The following is a 21054-nucleotide window of genomic DNA, read 5'->3' on the forward strand; positions in this document are numbered from 1 at the left end:
GATAGATTCAACTTTTGCCATATCTGACAGGCAAAAAAAAGCATTTCTAAACAAACGTGTCGTAAATACTTCACTTTTGGCTTATAGTCAGAAGTTACGCTGTTTGCGTAGATCACGGAGCACGCAGTGACAACCGCACCCACTACGGTCACATATTATGACGGTCACAGAATCTGGTGTAACACCGGCAAAACTACGAACACATCTTCCTTTTTAAAGAATGACTTAAGTGCCGTTCTTTGCTCTTTTCTCAAAGAAAAACTTAACTCCAAGTCCTCCAGAGTCGCGGCCAAAGCCGATTCGAAAGACTGTTCGCCAGCAGCCATTCTTTGTTTTCAAGCCAGGGAACCGTCACATCTCTGTCGTCATTATGTTAAGCCCGCCCCGCCTACTCTATACGCGTTGTGATTGGCCTGACCCAATTTGGGTTTTTGCAGCTAGAAGGTCTATTGAGAGTGTCTAGACCCACCTGGCTGCAAAATACATTTTGCTGCCGCTAGGGTGCGTCTAGATTTCTAGGCTAGTAAGCCACAGGAAGCCAGTGAAGATCATGCAGAATTGGGGTAATATGTGCAGAACGCTTGGTGTGGGTGAGTATTCTGGTTTCATTTACTGTAAACCCATAGCAAGAATGCCACCAGTAGCAGGCACTTGTGTCAATGACGTTCATTCGAGTGAACGAGACGGAGGGAAGTTAGCGAGATAGATGTGAGAAATAACTGACTAAAACACAGGCTGAAATCGCAGACTCTCTTGAATAGGTACTTATTACGCTAAAAAAGTATGTTCTATATAGTATGAAGTCTGGATTACATTCGTACTATGAATGTAATCCATATGACCTACATCCGCCATGTTGTCATTGTCATGTGACCTTCCAGCATCAGGTGTCGCTTCTCTGTCATTCACAAATCCTCTCCTGAGGCCTCATGGGACTGTAAAGTGTCCATCAGATGCACACTGAAGAATCTCACCGGAAGTAGTCGATCACCCGGGTACTTTCACCTACTCTTTTATGAGTACTGTAAATTCGAAAATACTTTTATTTTTTTATTTTTTTCACATACTGTTTTTTGCTTACTGTATAGTCTTACTACATAGATTTTGGATGCAAACGCAGATTTGTTCAAAAATACTGATTCATTCAGGAATGAAGTTCAACCGTGTTGAGTCATTGAATCGTTCACTCAACCGACTCATTGGATCATCCCAGAACAAAACACCACAAAAGTGTGTTGCTGTTAGAACCAGTTGCGGAGATGGAGGAAGCAGGACGTGCAGTAGTGATGTTACTTGACACTGAAGCTTCAAAGCGCATCGAGCAGCGCAATTTCTCCGTGCCGGAGCACGTATTGTTTTCAGAGAAACACGTGATCTACGAAAAACGAAGCCTCACTTTCTTTCCAGTCACGTGAATGCTTCACTTTGCGTGTCGGAATGCTTGAACCCAGTTCACTACTCTACAGGTTTTTGGAAGTTTAAGTCCATTTACTTTTTTTGTAATATATATAAATAAGCCTACAGCCTATGTTACATGATCATATATTCTGACACATAAACAGCATAGAAACCATAAAATAATTAGACCAACATTTACTTGCATCAAGCAACTTTTATTTCTATATAGTATTAATATAATTGTTACATTTATTTTATTGCCACACTTTAATATGTGAATTATATGATCAGAAAATTGAACATTTAGCGTTGCCAGGGTTTTATTTGTGCTTAATGGATAAAACAACGCGCTGCGTGCGCACTCAGCTGCTCATAAATTTGACCTGCCACAAGATGGCGCTGTTTTCGACACTCTTGATGCTTCGAATCTTTTCCCGAAACATTCAAGGGAAAGCCTCAGTGCTTCATGAGGCTTCATTTGTCCATCCCTAACGTGCAGCAGCTTTATCAAACTCAAAGTCAAACTCAAGCGGATACTCAGGGACGAGATCGGGAACAGAACAACCAAAACAAGTAACGTTAATAACTGACAAAGAACCAGACAGAACACAGGGTTTACACAGACAGAACTGAAGAGCAAATGAACAAGACAACACCTGAACTGAACTAACAATCAATCAAACGCCATAGAAACAAACAGGCAGGGGGCGGAAAAACACAGAACCAAACTAATTGACAGGACACAGACAAAATCCTACGGCAGTTCTGTTGTGTTTGTTCGGAACAGTTTTCGATAATGGAGGGAAAACAGATTGTATCTGGTGATACTGTGTCTAAAATGTAGGTGTCTCAATATTAACTTCTTGTTTATTGAAATGAGGCATATTGCAAACACAATATTCGGAAACAGCACTCCCTGTGCTTAAATGCTTAAATAGGGTTTGGCTGATTTAAGTATCTCTGTGGTGTGACAACATTATTTTCTCTTAAAGTATAGACCTCGTTTACTATGAGATCATAAAAAGCATGCATAATTAAAATAAAGGAATTTGAAAAATGCTTAGTTTTTGGAGTAGGGTGTCACTACAGGGCACGGTTACATCCCCCATGTGTTACAAATGTTGTTCCCTGGAGCATACGAGGATATTCAGGTTTTACCATCATAAAAATGATGTTCTATTTTTATCCTCATTCATTGCTGTGTTGCATAAATGAGAATAAAGAGCAAATGCCTCTTTGTTTTGTTCCAGCTCAGTTGTAGCTCAGCCATGCCAGCAGAATGCCGTCAGCTTTCGGTTCTGCTGCAGCTGTCAGAAAGCATATCTATCAGCGTGCCCATTACACACTGCAGACGCAAATAATGCGGCGCTCTGGCCCTGCATCATTTCCTTAGGAATTTATTTTTAAGAGAGTCGTTCGAATCTTTCTTTGATCTGGATCTAGTGTGTAAATTAAACAATGTGTTTTACATCTGCTAAATTATTAATCCTGGATTTTCCATCAGTGTTTTCTCTGTCAACACTTTTCCATGCTGTTGCCTTGTGTGACATCTGAATGGCTTTTGTGACATTTAACATAATATTGATTTACTCCAACAGCATGAAATTGTTTTTGTGAGCTGTGACATTAAATCTGCCCTCCCTCTCTCAGGAAACAGACCTGTTGGACATCAACTACATCAAAGATGCAAGAACGGGGAAATGCACCAAAACGCCAAAGGTAAGACCATATTCAATGCATCCTGCTATTATTAAACAAACTATGCCAAACAGCATGCTAAACAATAGCAATGATATTTCCAACGTGTTTTAAAACTGAATAAGGAAAGTTCAGCAGTGACACAAGCAAATCCTGAGTTCAAGTCAACTTCTTATCCACCTTTTAAAGTCAACATGAAATCAAAATGGACAGTTCTTGTTTTGTTTTTCTGATGACTTGTTTACTGTCGTGAGGGCGGGGTAACCTGTCAGTCACATGAGATCGACCAATAGCAAACCACAACCATTCAATCAACTCCCAAATGGACAAAATCAAGACCCACCCTTTACATTTGTTCTTGTTCAAGAAGACGTTTCACTCAGATGTACGTCACAACAAGGAAGAAAAAACTATTGCCATCTTTAAAGGGGTGGTTGATTCTGATTTCACTTTTCTAGCTTTAGTTAGTGTGTAATGTTGCTGTTTGAGCATAAACAACGTCTGCAAAATTACGACGCTCAAAGTTCAGAGCAAAGAGAGATATTTGCTTTTAAAGAAATCACTTTTTAATGACTACAACAAACGGCTGGTAGAGACTACACCACATTCCTCCCGGGTTAGTGACATCACTAACCCTAACATTTACACAAACCCCGCCCCCTGAACACGATTTATAGATTATCAAGACAGAATATGCTAATCAATGACTAGAAGATAACTACACATAAGCTACATAAATTCATCAACTAACCATTCAGAAATGTCTTGTTGCTTCTACATGTTGTCACTTCTTCTTGAGTCTCTCCATCATTGTCTGACTCTGGTTTGAACATAAAAGGTTAAAAGTTTTAGAAATTATCAGTGCATGTCTGTGCGGTAAAAGGACACAAGCTGTCGAAGCTCCGCCCCCTGTGCCGGGAGCAGCAGCTCATTTGCATTTAAAGGGACACACACAAAAACGGTGCATTTTTGCTCACCCTCAAAAATATCTGTGTGGTATTTTGAGCTAAAACTTCACATACACACTCTGGGGACATCAGAGACTTATTTTACATCTTGTGAAAGGGGCATTATACCACCCCTTCAAACGCAAGGGGAGCGGCCATTTGTAACTTGAATGTGTGACACTTTGTTACTTTTATGCTTTTATGCTTATGTTATGCTGCTTGATACTGCAAACCGGTATTTCTTATCATAATTTTAAATTATTATAAACACAGTGGTTTGCAGTGCAAATAGTCTTACAATTTTCTGCACTTTGTTATGCTTCTAGTAATTTAATGGCTAATGAAACGTGTCGCACATTCACCGAAAATAGATTACTTCTGCGGTGTAAAATAAGGTGGATGTTTATATATATTTTGATAATGTTGCGATGAACTTTAATTATATAGTATTTATACATCAGTCAATGTTTTCAAGTCAATAGTTTAATTTTGCGTGATTAGTTCATTCACAGTGCTGGAATAGTGTTGTTCAACAAGAAAAGAAATGCACTGTCAAAACTAAAATATTTTAATGTTTTAAATAATCTCGGCACTGGATATTTTGGCTTATAACTTGAACGCATTTTTAAGATGTCAGCGGAGTAAATAAATGAGAAAAATACTTGTGGGATGCTGGAAAAGATGGGTGTCACTATTAGAGTTGCAGGATTAGTAACACCAGTAACTTTCTATCCATTCTCCTTCATTCGCTTGCATCCGTTTGTAAGTATGTCCTTGTAATGGAGGTTTAGCTGTTACTACGGCATTGTGCTCCGTTTCCCAGGCCCTATATAGGTTAATAGCTCTTGTGGGTGATAAGCATCTCTCTATGAGGGTAATGGTCTGTGCAATCTGGTGTGGAATGGCCACAGGCAGACAGACATCTGCACCCACGCTATATCTGGATCTAAATATGGAGCCCGTGGGCTGCGGGTCTCCCAGGTGAACTCTTTCCTGACGCTCATGGACGTTATTTGTGTGTGTGAGATGAGAGAACAGGCACTGGTGCCAAACGAAACGCACAAATGCTATGAAGAGTCATTTCATGCGTAACGTCACAGTGGTCGTCAACAGAAGGCCTGCTTTAGCTCGAGTTTACGCTGCAGATCCATTGATTTTGTTGTGGATGGTCCATCAAAAGGATGTTGAGGAGATATGCAAGCGTTTGGGAAAGTGGTTGATCACGCAGCCGAAAATTACGAATATTTCAACGCTTGCAGAAAGAAGCTCTGGTGTAGGCATCCGTTTTAGGTGGTCTAGTTGTGCTTTCCAGTTTTTCATGGTTTAAATGAGAATATCTCTGAGTGTTTGGCATGGTAATTCAATTCAATTCACATTTATTTGTATAGCGCTTTTCACAATACACATCATTTCAAAGCAGCTTTACAGAAAATGCATGAGTCCACATTACAATTCAGAGTGATCTGTTATCAGAGGTAACTGTCTAAGCTAGAAATGTAGCAAAAAAGGTATTAATTTAAAGGGGTGGTTGATTATGATTTGACTTTTCTAACTTTAGTTAGTGTGTAATGTTGCTGTTTGAGCATAAACAACATCTGCAAAGTTACGACGCTCAAAGTTCAAAGCAAAGGGAGATATTTTATTTTAAAGAAATCGCTTTTTAAGAACTACAACAAACGACTGGTAGAGACTACACGACATTCCTCCAGGGTTAGTGACATCACAAACCCTAAATTTACATAAACCCCGCCCCCTGAACACGATTTATAGATGATCAAGACAGAATATGCTAATCAATGACTAGAAGATAACTACACATCAGCGACATAAATTCATCAACTAACCATTCAGAAATGTCCTGTTGCTTCTACATGTTGTCACTTCTTCTCGAGTCTCTCCATTTTGTCTGACTCCGGTTTGAACAAAAAAGGCCAAACGTTTTTGACATTTTCAGTGCATGTATGTGTGAGGTAATGGAAGCTGCTAAGATCGAGCTTTTGAAGCTCCGCCCCCTGTGCCGGAAGCAGCAGCTCATTTGCATTTAAAGGAACAGACACAAACGGTGCGTTTTTGCTCTCCCTCAAAAAGTGACAATTTTAACATGCTGTATAAAAATATCTGTGGGGTATTTTGATCTAAAACTTCACACACACACTCTGGGGACATTAAATACGAATTTTACATCTTGTGAAAAGGGCATTATACCACCGCTTTAAACAATGTAATAATTTTAATGCAGAAACAATGAGCTCATTGAAGTAATGAATACTTGTTTGTTATCATGATCATGTAACACTGAAGACTGGAGTAATGATGCTGAAAATTCAGATTTAGAGAAATTAACAAATAATAACCCATACACAAGACTGGTCAAAAGTTAAGAATAAGTAAAGATTTACAGTATATAGTAAAACCATTATATTGTGAAATATTATTACCATTTACCAATGGTAATAATACCAATACCAATAATACCAATAATACCAAAATGGTAATAAATGGTAATAATATTTCACAATATAATGGTTTTACTATATACTGTAAATCTTTACTTATTCCAAACTTTTGACCAGTCGTGTGTATGGGTTATTATTTGTTAATTTCTCTAAATCTGCTTGTACTGAGGTGGAGATTAGCCCGGTCTCTCTCTCTCTCTCTCATGATATAAAGCATCTTCTGCGAGCGAGTGCGAGTGCATCTTCGTGACTCGAGTGTCATGACTGAGAGTGATTCTGGGAAACGCAGTGTGCTGGTGTCAAAGCCAGATGAATAAATCTTGCAGCGGAGCGTTTATATGACGGCGTTCACGAGCCACAACAGACCGTCCATCCACCCCTGGATGAAGAGGTCGAAGCCATTTACTCAGACTGAAAATGAGACGCTGTATCATTCTGAGAGAGTGAAGGAGCGATGCTCGAATGATCGATTGAGCCACTCAGCACCCAATAAGACATAATGCATGCTGGAGAAATGCTATTACAAACTAAACTCTGCTTTAACCCTTATAACACTTCTTCAGGAATACAAGAAGAACAACCACTTTACTATAGACGAGATCTGATAAACAACTGAAAATGAGGCCTGTGTTCGAAATCACCCCCCCATACCCTCATTCACTATTCCCTACATTACTCCACTAATATAGTCCACTTGAGTCCTGAAAAATATGAAGTAATGATGCTGAAAATTCAGCTTTGCTCACAGGAATAAATTGCATTTTACAATATATATATATTGTTAGCTCACTAACTCTTCTAACGTAATCTTTTGGGTTTTTGTTCGTCCCAAAGTAGCCGGTGCCTCCTAAGTGCAAGCTGTTCACCTTTACTGCTTTATTGAGAAAGGGATTTGAATGAGATTTTAATCACTAGTACGCTGAGACCATGAAAAATATCCTGCTGCTTTTGTTTGGAATTGCTTGTTTATGTAAGTCATTAAAGATGTGTTGTTAATTGAAAAGAAGAAGGATCGTATTGAGTTGTTGTGCGCTTGTGAAGCCGACGGCAGATGAATACAGAATAGAGCAGAAGAACTGTGCATCTTTCCCTCGTTCACCAGATCTTTAACGTTCGGGGTTCTTGGCTGCTCGTTAAAGCACACAGCGAGAACAATGACATCCTGATAATTATTCCATTGAAAAATGGAGAAGATAACAAGATGTTTATGTCATAAATGTATATGATGCATCTTAAAACCAAGCAGATCGTCTCAATAAGTGGTGGTTGTTTACACGCATCCATCTGTTGAAAAGCAACCAGAGCTTTGCTAATGGCACTGCTGTTGTTAATGACCATATGCTTCATGGAAAGACTGTTCCCGTTCTGCCATGAGTCTCTCAAGTGCTCTGTAGTTTGTCCAAGTCTGCATATTAATGACATATTTATCTCCAAATTTTAAAGGGCAAATTTATATATATATATATATATATATATATATATATATATATATATATATATATATATATATATATATATATACATATACTTACATACCTTTTTTACTTTATATTTGTTTATATATATATACAGTATGTATATATATATATATATATATATATATATAATTGTATAATATTTTTTTATATAATTATATATAATTTCTTTTTTTTACTTTATATTTGTTTATATATATATATATGTGTGTGTATATATATCATTTTATAATGATATATTTTTTTATATAATTATATATAATTTCTTTTTTTACTTTATATTTGTTTATATATATAATTGTATAAAAGAATATATTATATATAATTTCTTTTTTTTACTTTATATTTGTTTATATATATATATACATATATATATATATATATATATATATATACATGTGTATATATATCATTTTATAATTATATATTTTTTTATATAATTATATATCATTTCTTTTTTATTTTATATTTGTTTATATATATAATGTATAAACAAATCTAAAGTTAAAAAAAGAAATGATATATATATATATACATTTTATGTCATATACATTCGTGCTCTAAAGTTTACATACACCTAGAATCTGCAAAATGTTAATTATTGTAACAATATAAGAGGGATCATACAAAATGCATGTTATTTTTTATTTAGTACTGTCCTGAATAAGATATTTTACATAAAAGAGGGTTACATATAGTCCACAAAAAAAAAAAAAAAGGAAAAAAAAATCTGATTTTATAAAAATTTACCCCGTTAAAAGTTTATGAACCCTTGATTCTTAATACTGTGTGTCGTTACCCGGATGATCCACGGCTGTTTCCATGTTTTGTGATGACCAATGTTCCTCAGAAAAATCCTCCAGATCCCGAAAATTCTTCCTTTTTCCAGCATTTTTTTGCATATTTGAAAAATAAGCATACTTTGCCTTCAATAACAATTGTACATTATTAGACAAATAAAACGTAGCTATACAAAATATTATTGTATACTATAATGCATTTTGAAAGTATACTTTCAATGCATTGTTACAATGATCATTTCCAGCACACAGTTAAAATATACCTAAAATATATTTTTAATAAAGTGCAAATAAATACACTTTTAAAAAATAAACAGAATTTTCACTTAAAGTATATTTTTCTAAAGTATAATTTTGTAGAAAATATACTAAAGTACAATTATTTTAAAGTGTGTTAAAAGTTTTATTGTGATAATAGGTAAAAGCATGATGCTAATATACTTTTAAAGAATTGTTGTTAGTATATTTGCGATGTACCATTGAAAAAGGGAATACATTTCAAATACAATAAAGTATTCTTTTTTTTCACTAGGGTATACTTATAAATACTATATAATACTTGATATAAATATATAATATATTGTGTTCAGTTGTGTTGTTTCTTATGTGTGCTGGATAGTGTTGTCTGCATTGCAAATAACTGCGCTATCAGCCGGTGCAATTTGCTCTTATCCATGCAACTGCATATATTTTTAGTTCAGATAAAGGCACCACCCCTTTTTTCTTTGGGTAATGAGCCGTTCAAGCATGAAGCAGACAGAAGAATCAGTGGGACTTCAGCCAGAACCAAGAGGATAGCCTTTGATTCCTGCCCACTTCTCAACCCAACCCAGTGCCTGGAGGATCAGCTCCACAACACCAGTCCTCCTTCTGCAGACACACTTCTGATCCCAACACACTTACACCCACTCGCAGGCTTACTTTACAATCCATGCTCACGGTGTGTGTGAAACTCAGGTGATAATGTGCTGTAATTAGTCACTGTTGCTCATTCTTACACTCTTAAAAATGAAGTTTAAGGGTTTTCACAGGAATGCCATAGAAGAAAAATGTTTTGGTTCCCCGAAGAACCTTTCAGTGAACAGTTTTAAAGAGCCCTTTACAAAGTCTCGGTGTTGTTTTCAGGCTCTACTAGAACAGGTTTTCCTGCTTGAATGTTGATTATTTTCCTCATATTCTCCATTGTTGCGGCTCCTCTCTTCCCAGTCTGTCAGTAACGCTCTGTTTAGTTCCTGTCTCTATGAAGCCCCTCCTTCTGAAAAGCACACTGTGCTCTGATTGGTCGGCTGGAGCAGTGTGTTGTGATTGGTCGAGCGCTTCGAGTGTGTTTGGGAAATGTCCCGCCCCTTACCATAACCGCCAGTTTAACACACTACTAACTAACTCAACCAGGCCCCGCCCCTTTATTCTGCATATGAATTATTATAATGAGGAATATTGTGACGTGTTCGTTCCCGGAAGAAACTCAAGACTACAATGGAGGCGTTTCAGGAGTTCAGAAACACTGACACTGATATAGAGAAGAACTGGAGCTTTTTCATGATCAAACTTTTTTTTTTTTTTTTTTTTTAAATCTCACTCATTAATGTTTTTATTTATTCATGATTTATTTATAGTCACACTGACACAGATGACTTTCTGTGAAGCTGCCCCGAAACGATTGTTAAAAGCGCCACGCAAATAAATGTACTAACACACCACGCTTGTTTAAATTGCTTATCAGCGGCATGAAAAGGCTCGACTCGACGTCACGGTGAATCTCATTGTCCGCGAGGTCATTCACGTGTCTTTGGTGGTTGAAAGAGATCCAGCGAGCACAAAGCTGATGATTGTGGTCAGAGCAGATGCACCGTGGCCCTTTACTTTGATACGACGTGGTTCGGTTAAATCCGGCTCCCGAAGGCAGCGAGGTCTTGATGCATGTTGCCATAGAAACTCTTGTGGAAAGGCTCCCTGTATGTGACCAAAGCCAAAGGCAGCGGAGCTAATGAGGTTGAGAAAGGGCATCCAACATGGCGCGGAGGACAAGGTGACAACAATGACACGGCTCTGGAGCGGAGACCGGGAACCGGCTCGCCTGCGGGCTCATCCACGCTGACTCATCTCATTTAAAACCTCCTCCTTCACAGCTCCGCCATCATTATTAATGAATATGCATTTTTCAGAGCATTCTTTCCAGGCCTAAAGGGAGACAGACTACAGGGACCGTGATTATCGCAAGTGTAGGTGGACTGAGTGTGTCTGGAGCCATTGTTAATGGTGTTTGCTTGGGAAAGCATCAATGTTACTATTCAGGGATTTGAACAAACCCAGTAACCTTAGGATTTCAGTTGGGCAGATTTGGGGGGACGGATCGAATTATGATTTTCCTGTTAAATATTGTGATTTAAAATGCTTTTTGCCCCTAAAATTAAAATAATATAGATATTATTATATGTTTTTTAAACGAAACAGAAAATTAAGATTTCGGATGCAAAAAACCTCTAAGATTTTTGAAAATAAGGCATTACAGTAACTGACTAATAATCTTTTCATTGCCATTGAAGTGAAATTACTGAACCTAAACATATGAGCTTGATTTAAAAACAGCTCATTTAACAGAAACTTAGAGTTTTTTTTGCATGTCTTCAAATAGCCTATTACTATTGTAAATTTTAACTGAAAAAAATAAAAAATAAAACCAAACTGCTCTGATTTACATGTATGCTGCTTACATGTAAATAAATTATTTTCCCGATAAAAATTGATTTAAAATGCTTTTTTTTTGGCCAATTTGGCCCCAAATTTTGTGATTATAAATCAATATGACTATTATTATTATAATTATATTATTGTTATTTAATCAAATTTTATATTATACTATACAATATTATACAATTGTTCAAAGCAACTTGACATTAATAAACAGGAAAATAACAGTATTAACTCTTTTTATTTTATTTTTATTTTTATTTTTTTAGCTGCCGCCAACGTTTTTTATAATTTTTACAATAATTTCATGGCCCCCAGAATATTGTGTTGTATGAATATCTGAACATGCAATATCAAAAGAAAGAACAGAGCCTCTACTTAAAAAAAAGAAGAAGAAAAAAAGCTTTTATTCTAGCTTTTATCAACCCTTGAATGTACGTTTCATAAAAAAGCAACATTTTAAACAAAAAGCTGAGAAAATCACATTTATGCCAGATTAAATGTTGCATAAGCAATGCTTATATTACTTGTTTCTGCTTCTTCTGTGTTTTGATCAGAAGATTCTCTACTCTTTCAGAAGATGCGTAATAACATTACAGTACATCAGTGAAAACTCGGAAAGCTGGAAAAGTCCGTCATTGGCAGGGAAAGAGTAAATGTTGTAAGGTTCACTGTATCATGAGCTGCACATGTGTAGAAGCACACAATGCTGCACTTCACTCTGAAAAACACAGCGCATATATTCACTTATTATATCCCAGCTTTTGTGATTTTGTAATCGTACTAAGCCATATTGCAATTTCACTTTAATTGTGATGAATCATGCAGCCCTAATTAGCAGACAATAAAATCCCACTTGCACTGAACAGATGGGAAAACACTCTTTCGGATTTGGCTGGTAATAAGTAACCACCATAACAACCACCCAGATCATCATAACAACACCTTAGCAACCATCCAAAAACTACTTAACAACCACCTACAGTAGCAACCGTAACATCATGATAATGATTTAGCAGGGCCAAGCACCACTTATTTTCATATTATTCTTTTAAAGAGCATGTTTAAATTCTGCTGCCGAAAGCAATTAACTCGCTCTTGATTTTTCACTGTGATGATCAAGGATGAATTGTTTTATCACAGCGCTGAATTCCATCAGACAAATAGAAAATGTAGAGGTCTCTCATTACAAAAGAGCGTCTGCACGTCTGCATCTGTCAGTGTGCTGGAGTGCTGTAATATATGCAGGTGTGCAGATAAATCTAAATCCAATTTATTTCCCTCTCAACAGGACCTTTCATTCTGCCCAGGCGTCCTGCAGAGAATATAAAACGCAGATTTGCATGAAACATGCACACGTGAGAGAGTTTACAGAGATAATAATGCCTGCGTTCATGAGCTTGACGTGTTGAAATGCATAAGAGCATGGCGGTGGTGAGAATAGTTTTGCGCACTAAACCAAAAATGTTAAAAATACTACACGCAAAACGCAGAAAAATTTAATGCAATGGAAATAATCATGCAACGAGTCGGCTATTTACAGACTTGATCTTTTTTTAGAGCCAGTCTCTCACACATCTGTCCAGTTCACACAGAACTCCCCTTTTAAAGATTCAATTTAATATTCAATAACTGCATGTATTATTCATGTGCTATTCAGAGCCCGTATCTGCAGTACACACAGAGTCTTTCACTAATGAACCCGTGTCATCTGTCATGCTGTCGGTGGAAACTGCTTTAAATAAAAGTGTAACGGTAGTCTGGCTGTAAGGGCCCCGGGGCCCGAACCCAATCATGAGTCATGAGGTTACAGGAAGATCCCGTCTGAAACAAAGCCAAGAGGTGTCTCTTCCACAGACCGTAATAAAGATGGACTTTTCCACTTCCTTTTGTTGTTGAAAAATGAAGCCAACATATCCTAGAAACGGTCATTGCCGATGAAATCATTCGGAACATTTTATAGCATCGAATGGCAAACTAAAACCAAACTTATTGGAAAAACTTCCTAAATTGACAGAAACCATCTTTGGGAAAAAATTATTTGAAGTGTAATTAGATTTTTTTAGTCTCTCTAGTGTCGCATTCGATGTGACGGACAGGACGGGGTTGATGACCTATACTGCTGCCAGCCACCAGGGGGCGATCATTTTTCAGGATGTGTGCGGCACACTCGTTCTCCTTTATTGGAAGCTTTACATGTGCACAGAAAAGTATTGCATGCAAATTGTGTTATTATTAAAAAATATTGTTCTTTTTTCACGTGCAAAAGTCGGCACCACAGCGCTAGGTTGTTGAATGGTTACCAGTAGGGCTGCACGACTCATTGAAATCAAACTGGAATCGCCTTATGGCTTAATGTGATTATCAAATCGTATAGGCTGTGATAATGATATTAATATATGCGCTGCGTGTTTCAGGTTGAAGCATGACACTGTGTTTATTTACAAAGCAAGAAAAGGCAAGTTTATTTATATTGCACATTTCATACACAATGGTAATTCAAAGTGCTTTACATAGAAGCAATTAAAATAATCAAAATAAATAAGAATAATTAAAACAGTTTTAGGAAATAAACACAGAGTCTCAGAGCGGCTCGATTCAGTAAACGCTTCTCATTATGAGCTTCACCTGCTATTATGACCTTAAAGAGCTGTTTCTGCTGACTGAACACATACTGATTTAAGTAACACTTTACAATAATGCATTAACTAATGTTAATTAACGTTGGTATACATTGGTTTATATAGGTTGCTTCAGGGATGTCAAATTTTTGAAATTATGGATGTTATTATTATTATTTTTTAAGTGTACTTGTAATAAGCAGCTCTTATTAACAAAAGAGAAGCTTTAAGAATAATACAATTTAAAAATAAAAGTTTGATGGTTTAACATTTGAAGATGGAGAAATTAAGACAGCCACACATTTAGCATTATAGTTAAATTAGTATTGTATTATTTTTCTTAAAGGAGTCATAACCTAGTATTACATTGGATACCTACTGCTGTATTATAGTCTTTCAGGCCCTTCTAAAAAAGAAAAGTGGAAAAAAAATAAACACAGACCTACTTTTACCCTTATTTCTGAAGGCATTATTGTCTCGCGAGATCAATGCGATGTTTTGGCTATCGTGGACGCTCTATATGGCTCTGCACGCCAGTTGAAATGGTTGTTGGGACAGCGTCATTAAAAATGAATTTCATCCACTGGTCCCTGATAGTTTCGTCCGATTTTGGGAGATAAAACACATTTACATGTTTTTTATGGCAATCAACCACAGAGCAAGTCCGGTGTGCACTCGGTTTCTCCATATTTCTCGACTGAACTGAATATGAGGGGGAGAGGGGAAGGGCGGACTTCCTGCTGCGGTGTCCATATATGGTATATCCTACTACCTCATGACGTCAAGAGGGAGCTGAAATCAAAATCTCGTATTTGAGTGCGCGTGCACGCGCGCTGGTTTATTTACCCTGAGGTAAACAAACGCTTCACTTTTAAATATCGGCTTCCCGGCCAGTGTATAATCGTTAGTCGATCATAACATACATTGATTCTCGTGGAAAAGTGAAAATTGCAGGTTATGACTCCTTTAAATACTTGATGTTTTTATTTTACAGTGAAATTTTTATGCATTTGGCAGACGCTTTTATCCAAAGCGACTTACATTTCATTTCAGGCTACACATGTACACTCTTATCAGTTCTTGCTTTCCCTGGGGAATCGAACGCATGACCTTGGTGTTGCAAGCGCCAACGCTCTACTGTTTGAGCTATTTAATAATATTAACTATAATCGTATAGTCATATTGATACATAATAACAAAAGTCTGGCCAAATTGTACATCCCTATAATCAAGCCGAGCAAACCTGGATTTTCTTTTTAAAAACACATTCACAGTTTGTATCAGAAAAAAAATCGCAATTACAGATTTCACAGATTGGTCAGCCCAGGGTGTTGCTAAGTGGTTGCTGAGATAGTTGCTAGGTTGTTCTCGTGAATTAATCTTCTGGTCTCTATGACTCAGGTCCTTCAGTGTGTATCTGTGGGATTTTATTTAAATCTGTTTTATGGTCCAGCAGGTGAAAATCATGTATTTCATAGTAAAGTACCAGCACAACTCTCTCCCACACGCTGAAGTTGAATACTTAACTTAAAGGGATAGTTCACCCAAAAATGAAAATATTGTCATCCTTTACTCACCCTTATGTTGTTTCAAACCTGCATGAATTCTCTTTGCTCCGGCTCTATTTTGTTCGGTCCTTCATTGACAGGCTTCATTCAGTTCTTTGGTATGTTTTTGGACAAGCGGCCTTAAAGGAACAGTTCACTTAAAAATGAAAATTCTGTCATAATTTACTCACCCTCAAGTTGTTCCAAACCTGTGTGAGTTTCTGTCTTCTGTTGAACACAAAAGAAGACATTTTGAAGAATGTTGGTAACCAGACAGTTGATGGACCCCATTGACTTCCATAGTAGGAAACAAATACTATGTCAATGTGTGCCGTCATTACCAACATTATATTATTTTGTGTTCAACAGAAGACCGAAACTCATACAGGTTTGAAACAACTCGAGGGAGTGTAAATGATGACAGATTTTCCATTTTTATATGAACCATCCCTTTACGTTGGATTCTTTGATATACTCTGTGTTGAGTGTGCAAGTCTATTCAGTGTTTGCACGTCGTTTCGATTGAATGCGACCGAATCAAATATTTACGAGCATCATTTAGCAATGCATCTAAATGCTAGTTTGGAGCGAGACATTGGTGGCGCCATTCAATCATTCGCTCCCTCAAGTGGCAAGAAGACAATTCAAAATGTAATATTACTCATTGAACCATCGTTGAAATTACCAAAGCTCTCCGTGAGCATTGATGGGTTTAGACTCTTTAATGGCTTCGGTTTCCTCTGGGGTGTGTTATTGTAGGTTTATTGTTTTTTGCGAGTCACAGCCGAAATTGATAAAACATTAGATTTTTCTTGATGGAAAACCGTCGGGTGTCTTTTTCCATTTGTTCTCGGGGAAGTGCTCCTGTGCTCATGGGATTTGCTGTGCGCAGTTTCTCGTTCTCGTTTGGCAGCGAGTGTTTTTATGCTGGATTATATTTGTTGAAGCATTGGTTCTGCTGTGGCACGGATGGCACTCGCTCATCAGCGCTTGATTGGAGAGTCACTGCTTTGGCTTGTAATTGCTGACAGCTGAGAGGCCACACACACACCTGTTGCACAGCTGCATGTGCGCGCGCAGACACACACTTGTTGGACGACGCTTCAGATGAAATATCAGCTCCAAAACTAGAGACATGCTCTCTACCTGAGCAACACTCCAGGCATCAGAGCTACAGACGCGAAGGCTTTTTTGGCATAACATCAGGTCCACATTGCAGCTTGTTCTTGCCAACAAACGCCCACTTGGACGGGAACAGAGCATCTGATCTGCATGCAAAGCAACCAGACACTGTTTTATTTTTACATTTCACATTTATAGGAAATTATATTCCTGTGTGAGCATATGCATTTCATCAAGTTTATTTGCATAACACTTTTCCACTATATAAATTGTTCCAATGCAGCCTTACAGAAAATGCTTGTTTTTCAGTGGCACGATTTAGGAAGTATTCTGTGCACTTTTGTTTTTCGCCTCGGAATAAAACAACTAAAAAAGGTTAATTGCACCGTTTTTCTCTCAAAGCAGATTTTTCTGCTGAAAAAAGTCTGTTAAAAAGGTTATTGCGAGATACAAGTCAAGTCACCTTTATTTATATAGCGCTTTTTACAATACAGATTGTTTCAAATCAGCTTTACAGTGATAACAGGGAAATAATGCAACAAAGTTTGTTTCGGCTGAATAGAAGATCTAGAAGAAAATGTTTTTGCAAGTGTATATCTCGCAATATTTTGCGCAATTTTCCACCGGACAAAATTGCGATTAACAACTCATGATTTCTGTTCTGTCTGCCAATCTTGCACTTCTATCTACTCATCAACCAGACCACCTAGAGACTTCGGGTTTTCGGCATTATTGTTAAGGAAGGTCTAATCTCGGGAACACACAAAAAAAAATCCAGGAAAAGATTTTGGATTTCCTGGAAATTCCAGAAAAAAATCAGTTTTTTGCAAATTTCTCGGCAACCATAATAGCTGAGTTGAAACAAATTGCAATCGATAGCTTCTAAAATGTACAATAATATTAGAAAAAAAAGAATTGATCAAAAAACTTTCCTTTATGCTTCAAAAATTAATTAAAACTTTATTTGAAGGGAAATAAGAAAAATATTGCCTTTTCACCTATAAAACTATTGTTCCACAGAAATACGTAAGGAAGGTATTCACAAGAGTCATGAGCACAATTAATTCCACTGAATTACGGCAAGAAATCAATGAAGGTATCGATCAAGATTTGGAGAAGGAGCAAGAATATATGAGAAAACGACAAGAGGTTGTTGCAAAATAAATGGAAGAACGTTCAGCAAAGCGACAAAAGATGGCGACATCCACACCAACGGCTTCCTCATCAGGCGTATCTGATTTCTACGATGACTCGTGGCTTTCAGAGGATGTTTTGGCAAATATCTCGAAAGCAGAAGAGTTTACAAAGTCACAAGCCAATAGTCAAGCAGAAAAGAAGGAAGAATCTGAAGAGGACAAAACAGAAAAGATACAGAGAAAATCGAGGATATTGAGTGAACACAAGATGTAAAAAATAATGAGCTAATAAAAAATAATAATGTTCAACTAGTCAAGTGATTGTGCCTTTTTTATTATCCATTGCTGATTTGATTTCAGAAAGTTCATTTGAATTTCAAGAGAAAGTTATATTCTCGAGCAACTTATTTTCTCTTTCATTTGCTATCTCTTAGTGTTGTGATCCCATGACGTGAGAAAATTGCGCTAAAACACTCACTGAGTTTTTATTACTTGTTTTACTTTCACAGAATTGCGAGTAAAAAAAGTAAGATTTCTTGAGATTTAAACAAATAATTGTGGTATAGTTTATACTGTACCTCTCAATTTTGAGTTTATAACTTGCAATTTTGACATTTGAGAATTGTGAGATATAAAAGCAGAATAGCAAGGGGAGAAAAAAAAAATCTAACTTGTGAGATTAAAAGATTTTTTTTTTTTCATTCCCTGGCAGAAACTAGCTTTCATAGTATTCTGTAATCAGCCAGAGATAAGTGTGTCAAGGTAATGTCCAAATGCCAGTAATTTACAGCTATAATAGTGGCGTCATGTATTATATCTATAATAAAAGTCATGTATTCAGTTAAGCAGACACAATCTTCAAACCAAGAAAGATAACTATAACGATAACTATATTAGCTATATTGATATTGTTCTGTTTATTATAAGTGCACTGCAGTTTTGTCATCTGCCACTTTAAATGCTCGAGCTCTTTAAAGCAGGATGGATTCTGATTGGCTGTCAATGGATTCTCTGTGCTTCTGTCTTTATAGTTGTGGTGTGAACTCTGTTATTCTTTAATATCTTTAACTATAATATTTATAGTTATCGTCCTTGTTATGAACAGGCCTTGATTATAATAATTATTACAATATAAAGATAATATTACAATAAAAGGATAACATTTTGTAATTTTTTCTAAATAGAGCCAGAGTTGGCATCATCTGAAGTCTTTGCAGGTCTAGATCCAAACTGAATCCAGTTTTAACTTATAAATGTCATTTTTGGGTTCCGGTTTCTAAATGTGAATGTGTTTGGGTCCTGAAGTGAAACCAGCGGATATGTTGAATGTTCTTCCATCATCAGCAGGTGTTCAGCAGTTTTTATCGTACGGATAAAGCGCTCGTGGGAAACGGTTGTGGGCGAGATCAGCCGTAAAGAGGCTTACTGGCTTACTTGAGATGTTTTATGGCAGCGAGGCTTCATTATTGTTTTCCCTCAGGAAGCAAAGCTCCGGGAGCTCCTGGATGTGGGCAATCTGGTGGGACGGATAGAGAACCGGATGCTGACGGTGGTGACGGGACCCGACATGGTCAATATCCAGTACCTGAACTTCATGGCCTTCCAAGAAGAAGTCGCCAAGGTGTTTCATCAGCATCAGAACATCTGATAAATAAGTAGCGCATGCGGGGCTTGACATTAACACCAACCGCGGGTGTATTACAGCAGTTACAGTCACTCCTACTACACACTTTGGCGGGTTATATATACATTTTTCAATTGTGGTCTTTTAAAAAGGCAATCGAAAATGATCAACTCAGTGCAAAAGTGTTGTAAAAAAAATTGATTTTTCGATACATGTCGATACTGAAATATCTGAAATGCTTTCTATATTAATTTCCCACAGAACTGATTCACAAAACCAGCAGCTCTTTCTCTCTAATATCTCCGACAGCGAGTGACACACAAACCCGCCTCTTCTCACTCACTCACTCACTCTTTTCTTTTGCTCCGGATGAATATTGTTGCTGTTCCAGGACGTGAATTTCAGTATTGCACATAATTTGACTCATTCCTGCAGATTTTGTGCTCAAACACCCAAAGTGCGTCACATAAAGCCTCCTCTCAGTACTAAATTAAGTTCTTTTTCACTGCTTTTTGCACTTAAACAGTCAAATACACCCACAAAAACACCAGTCTTGGAGTGTATTCACGTAATTCATGTAAACACAGTGATGTTTTAAGTGAACATAAACAGTTGAGAAAGTAAATGCATGTGTAACAGTGTAATGGATCTGTGCGTCAGATCTTAAAGGGACAGCAGCCTAATATTCCTGCTGCCAAATTATGAGATAATATTAAAAATATCTATATGGCGGTTTTTCCCCATTGTATCATTGTCAAAGTTGTGGCCAGTGAAAATGCGGAGTGGCTCGTAACTTTGGAAAACCACTTTTAACCAAAAAGTTAAAGTCAAGCCCTGAGAGCATGATATATATTTCTGTCAGTGAGATATTTGTGCAGCATTCATTTCAGTCAGGATACTTGACCTGAATAGTTCTGAATGAAAATGGCATGTTTTGTTTGTGCTTTGTCATTGATAAAGGAGTGGGCAGATGAGCTGTTTAGTCTGGCGTCTAACCTACTCGCTCAGAACATGGGCAGAGAGTCCTGTCTGGAGAAAGCGTGAGTACCTGCAGATCACTCATGAAATTCATGAAATTAATTGTTGAATAATAGTTTTTAATAAATAGGTTTTGAAATGTATAGTTAACATGAACTAATAATGAACTGCACTTCTACAGCATTTAATTATCTTATTGTTTATTTTAACATTTACTAATGCATTGTTAAAATTAAAAGTTGTATTTGTTAGTATTAGTAAATGCACTGTGAACTAATATGAACAAACAATTAATGACTATTTTTATTAACTAACATGAACAAAGATTAAATACTGTAACAAATGCATCATGGTTAGTTCATGTTAATACATTACATAATGTTAACAAATTAGACCTTATTGTAGTATTATAGCCCCATTGACTCCCTGTGCCAATGCATTGATAAAGTCAACAGTTGGATGTGTCAAAACTTTCTTCAGTTAAACAAAGACAAAACTGAAGTCATTGCGTTTGGAAACAAAGATGAAGTTCTCAAGGTGAACGCATACCTTCACTCTAGG

At 36.9% G+C, this 21054-nt stretch overlaps 1 protein-coding gene across 2 annotated transcripts in view; it reads left to right on the forward strand.

Annotated features, from left to right (window-relative positions):
- The window catches only part of plcb1 (phospholipase C beta 1), a 68473-nt gene that overhangs the window by 10995 nt on the left and 36424 nt on the right, over window positions 1–21054 (forward strand). For both annotated transcript variants that reach the window (XM_084393568.1, XM_084393569.1), the window contains exons 3-5: window positions 3049–3117; window positions 19372–19512; window positions 20476–20555. In XM_084393568.1, the coding sequence (XP_084249694.1) occupies window positions 3049–3117; window positions 19372–19512; window positions 20476–20555 (290 nt within the window). The remainder of the gene's footprint in view (window positions 1–3048; window positions 3118–19371; window positions 19513–20475; window positions 20556–21054) is intronic.

The sequence above is a fragment of the Rutilus rutilus genome (assembly GCF_951802725.1).
Source record: "Rutilus rutilus genome assembly, chromosome: 21".
NCBI lineage: Eukaryota > Metazoa > Chordata > Actinopteri > Cypriniformes > Leuciscidae > Rutilus > Rutilus rutilus.